This window comes from Galeopterus variegatus, unplaced genomic scaffold (genome assembly GCF_000696425.1).
Source record: "Galeopterus variegatus unplaced genomic scaffold, G_variegatus-3.0.2 Scaffold472, whole genome shotgun sequence".
NCBI classification, from domain to species: Eukaryota; Metazoa; Chordata; class Mammalia; order Dermoptera; family Cynocephalidae; genus Galeopterus; species Galeopterus variegatus.
In genome coordinates this window covers 187,591-192,637 of record NW_007726583.1, presented here as the reverse complement: position 1 = coordinate 192,637, position 5,047 = coordinate 187,591, and the positions used below count along the sequence as shown (strand labels likewise).

The 5,047-nt window shown below is 42.6% G+C and overlaps 1 protein-coding gene across 1 annotated transcript in view; it reads right to left on the bottom strand.

Moving 5' to 3' along the window:
• Window positions 1–2,390, bottom strand: part of LOC103587654 (chromosome unknown open reading frame, human C12orf45) — a 10,394-nt gene extending 8,004 nt beyond the window's left edge. The window contains exons 1-2 of the mRNA XM_008569169.1: window positions 2,229–2,390; window positions 533–619 (exon numbers count right to left, since the gene is read on the bottom strand). Coding sequence (XP_008567391.1) covers window positions 533–619; window positions 2,229–2,343 — 202 coding nt within the window. The 5' untranslated portion in view covers window positions 2,344–2,390. The remainder of the gene's footprint in view (window positions 1–532; window positions 620–2,228) is intronic.
• Between the last annotated feature and the right edge of the window lie 2,657 nt (window positions 2,391–5,047).

The following is a 5,047-nucleotide window of genomic DNA, read 5'->3' as shown; positions in this document are numbered from 1 at the left end:
CGCTCAGCCAGTGAGCGGGAACCGGTCTGTATGTGGGATCCGAACCCTCGGGCGGGAGCGCCACCACGCTTCCCAAGCGGCGCACTATCCAGTGCGCCACCGGGCCGGCCCCAGAACAGCATTTTTATAGAACAATTCATGAAGAGAACTGGCCCTGTTATGTCATATTGTAACATTTACCATTATAGTAATTACGCAATTCAATGGGATGTGGTGGTGTTTTTCCATATGTATGTATTAAGTTTGGGGCTTAATAACTTCTAAAAATTTTCCCATGGAGAGTAACAAAAATTTGACTTCCAAAAATCCATCCCACAAGCAGTTTTTCACAAAAAAGTTACCCTATTAAGGCAGGGGAATAATCTATCCTTGCACACTGACTTTACAATGTAAATCCCAAGTAAGACTTGCTCCACTGGACTCTCTGTGGTTTGATACCTAACAACGAAGGCAGAGATTGTACCATCAAAAAACAGCTTAATTAGGCAAAATTTAGCATTAGAGAGCTTGAGAGAGGGAGAGAGGTACTTACAGGGACTCCTCTCTATCCGAACTGTTTGAAGAGTGGAGTTCTTCCTGGAATTAGGCTTGGAGTTGATGAGCAACTTGTCCCATATTCCTGAAAACACACACATAATTTACTCTAGCAAAAAAATAGGTGCTCATCTGCAAACTTCCCATGAACAGTCTTATCATGACTGTTTCATATTCCCCAAGATGTTTTTCTTAAAAAACAGGCTCTCCAAGTTCCATTACAATATTTTAGTTCTTTATGTGCATCCATCTCCTCTTTCTTCACACTGTCTCATTTATCTCTGTATCACTGATGATGAGTAATAAATGCACACTAAACTGCACCTTTCTGGATCAGAAATCCGTCAGTAGACAAATATGGGTCTGCAATGACATAGTGGAGGACAGAGTATCATAACTGTTAAGTGAAACCAGATACTAGATGTGTAACACTGGGCAAATTACCTAATGTCTTTGACCAATTTGTTTCTTTTCATTTGTAAAACATGGTTGTCTGGTTACTTTCCCTTCCATGAAAATGTCCAACCTGGACAAAGTAGCCCTTTGGAGAAATTTTGTTCCTCACTCCACCTTCTCAGCCTCCTCAGTCACTACTCCTCAAATCTGCCCAACTCTGGAGCCCTTCAAAACTACGAGAACAGGACTTTCAAAACTTAAGGCTTTGAAAACTTAAGTTTTTAATACCTGGAAAATCCCATCACACTCCAATAAAAAAAAAAATCCTGTTCAGCCTCCAAAAAGAGCTCAACAGACATCCTTTGAATGCTTACCACTTAAGGCCTAGCAACTGAATTAGTGTTAAGAGCACGGACTCTGGAGCCAGGCTGCTTGGATTCAAATTCCAGTTTTGCTACTTTCCAGCCACATGATCTCCAGAGAGTTACTTATCTGTATGATACACCAGGCCTCAGTTTTCTCATCTATAGATCTTCTGCACAAGATCGCTGTGAGGAATAAGTTTGTTAATTCCTTGGGCATAGTAAGCTCCATATAAGCTTTGGCTATCATTATTATAACTCTTTCGGCCGCTCTGGGTTCTCACAGAACCTTTTCTTCAATCTAACGTTTACTGAGAACATGCCCAAGCCCTCATCCGCACCCTCCTCCTCCTCAAAATTCTATAAGTACTGCTACCTCCATTTCCCAAATCTGAAAATATAGGCTTAAAGAATGTAAATCACTCTCCTAAAGTGCCAGTTAATTACTCATGGAGCTGGAATTCGAAGCCAGGCTTTTAATTCTTTATTATAGAGTCTGAAACCCGTGTGGATTTCCTGGACGCGTGCCTACCTCTACAAGACAGCGGCACCAAGATGGTTTGTGTGCGTGTGTGTGTGGGGGGGGGGGAGGTGAGGGGTGACAGATAACATTTATTGGCCCCTCCCTACCAGACAGCTCCTCCCACCCAGACAGCTGGCCCCAAGGCCCTCCCGCCGTTCGTGAGTTCGGGAGCGTCCCGGCTGCGAGGGCAGGGGAGGTGCCATGCTGCGACGCTTAGCAGAGTGAGCGCTCACTACCTTGCAGGATATAAGAACGCCCAGCTGGAGAAGCCTCTCCTCAGCCCCACCCCCGCAGCAGCCCCCAGGGCTCCCCTCGAGGGAGCGGGGCCGGGCAGGAAGACGCCAGCCCCTGTCTGCGCGGGCCGCGCGTCCTCCGCCGCACGTGCGCGCTCCCCGCTGCCACCCGTCCGTCACCTCCGCGGCTGTCGCTCCCTGCCGTCAGCAGCTCCTCGGACACCGAGATCTGCAAGCAGTCGCGGGTGGACGACGAACAGCTCGAGATCGCCTGAGGCCCGCCAGAGACCTCCATGCCTCCGGCCAGCCTTCCGAACGTGCGCAACCAGGCCCGGATGCAGGAAAGAGGCCCGGGCAAGGGGGCGGTTCCAGGGCCGCGATTGGACAAAACTGGAAGTGGGCGGGGCGAGGGGCGGGGCAGAGCGGGGACGCACCTGGCGCAGCACCGAGACTGAGTTGTAGCTTCCAGTCGTTCCTACTGTGGGGAGAGGGAGGGTAAGAGTCTTGAGGCACGGTCTTTGGAAAAAAGAGCCGGCAAGGCTCGATTTAGCTAAACAAATTCGGACGTGAAGAGCATAGCATGGGCTTGCTCTCCTCTTTATTCTTTTTTAAGTTTATTTTTTAAATTATAAAAAACATAAAATTTACCATCAACCATTTTTAAATGCACAGTTCAATAGTGTTAACTATATTCATTCACATTGTTGTGCAACAGATCTCCAGAACATTTTCATCTTGCAAAACTGAAACTCTATACCCATTGAACAACAGCTCCCCATTTCTCCCTCCCCCAGCCCCTGGTAACCACCATTTTCTTCTTTTCGTTTCTATGAATTTGACACCATAGATACTGCATGTAAATGGAATGATATTGTACTTATCTTTTTGTAACTGGCTTATTTCACTTAGAATAATGTTCTCAAGGCTTATCCACGTTGTGGCATGTGACAGAATTCCTTTCTTTTTTAAGGTTGAATAACATTCCATTGTACGTATATACTACATTTTCTAGTCTTTATCCATTCATCCCTCAATAGACATTTGAGTTGCTTCCACCTCTTGGCTATTGTGAACAATGCTGCAATGAACACAGGTGTGCAAATATCTCTTTAAGACCCTGTATTTCAATTCTTTTGGGTATATACCTAGAAGTGAGATTACTGGATAATATGGTAATTCTACTTTTAACTTTTTGAGGAAACTCCATGCTGTTTTCCATCGCAACTGTACAACTTTAATTCCCACCAAGAGTGCACAAGGGTTCCAGTTCTCCACATCCTTGCCAACATATATTTTCTTTTTCTTTTCTTTTCTTTTTTTTTTTTTCGACAGTGGTCATCTCAATGAGTGTGACGTGATATCTCATTGTAGTTTTGATTTGCATTTCTCTAATGACTAGTGATGCTGAACATCTTTTCATATGCTTGTTAACCATTTGTATATCTTCTTTGGAGAAATGTCTATTCAAGTCCTTTGCCCATTTTTTTTTTTTTTAAAGGTGACCGGTAAGGGGATCTTAACCCTTGACTTGGTGTTGTCAGCACCACGCTCAGCCAGCGAGCTAACCGGCCATCCCTATGTGGGATCCAAACCTGGGGCCTTGGTGTTATCAGCACCGCACTCTCCCGAGTGAGCCACGGGCTGGCCCGTTTGCCCATTTTTTAATCAGGTTATTTGGGGTTTTTGTTGTTGTTGAGTTGGAGTTGTAGTAGTTTTTTTTATATATACTCTGGATATTAACCCTTTATCAGATATCTGATTTGCAAATGTTTTCCTCCATTCCATAGGTTGCCTTTTCACTCTGTTGATTGTTTCCTTTCCTCTTTGTTCTTTTAACAGTCTTTCTTGACCACCTGCAGTATGTCCAGACACCGCTGCTATGGGATTAATAGCAGAAGCAGAAATCTTGGACCAACCTTTTCTGCTTGCTTCTGAACAAGGGGATCCAGAGCCATTCTGACCTAGATTAAATCCAGTCTTGGATCATTCATTTAATAGCTGTGACTTTGGGCAGATCACTCTTTGGGCAGTTCTGCCTTCTCCCCATCTGTAAAATCAGGATAATAATATTTTATAGGGATATCCTAAGGGATAAAAGAGGAAGAGGAGTAAAATGTATGTAATGACACTAGTAGGTGCATAATTGTTTTTATCATAATAATAATTTAACATATTGACCAAGTATTAAAATTAGGGCACAAAGAATTATGGGAGAAATGACAGTAGGCACTGAGAAGGAAAACACTGATTAATGTATTTTAAAAGCTGATTTCATTATCTTCCTGCTCCCTGGTTAAAACATATTATGTCTGGTAATCCTTCAGGGAAGGGGTAGTACCTTTTTTCTTTGTATTTCCAGCATTTGGCCTGAAGTAGGCATATACTTAATAATTAATCCATGTTTCATGAACGAATGAACAGAAAGAAGTTGAACAAATCAATAACTGTTAATTAACTGTTTCATTAATTGACTGATCACCTCAGTAAATATGGACTCTAGCCTCTGGAAATCCTCAAATCTCTTTTGTGAATTATTGATTGAGATCTGAAGCACCCACAGGTACAAAACTAATGGGGCATTGCTGGTTTGTAAGAATAACTTAGAAATTGACATTCAGGTCTTGCCAAGATAGAAAATGCACTGGCAGAATTTAGTCTCCCTCCTAGCAAATGATGTTGTCAACCAGAAAAGCAATTTTATAAAATATGAGGGTAAATATAAAACATAGATTTTCTCACTTTTAATCTCATTAAAAGTTAAATGAATGGGTAAAACAAAAAATATATATAATAGGGTTTATAACAAATATAGAAGCAAAATTTATGACAAGAATAACACAGAAGATGGAGGTGGTAAATGAATATATAATTTGCAAGGATTTTATATATATATATATATATATATATATATATATTTTTTTTTTGTCTTTTTCCGTGTCCGGCAATGGATCGCAACCCTCAGTGTCGCCCCCGTACCGGACCGGGACCGGCAACGGGAT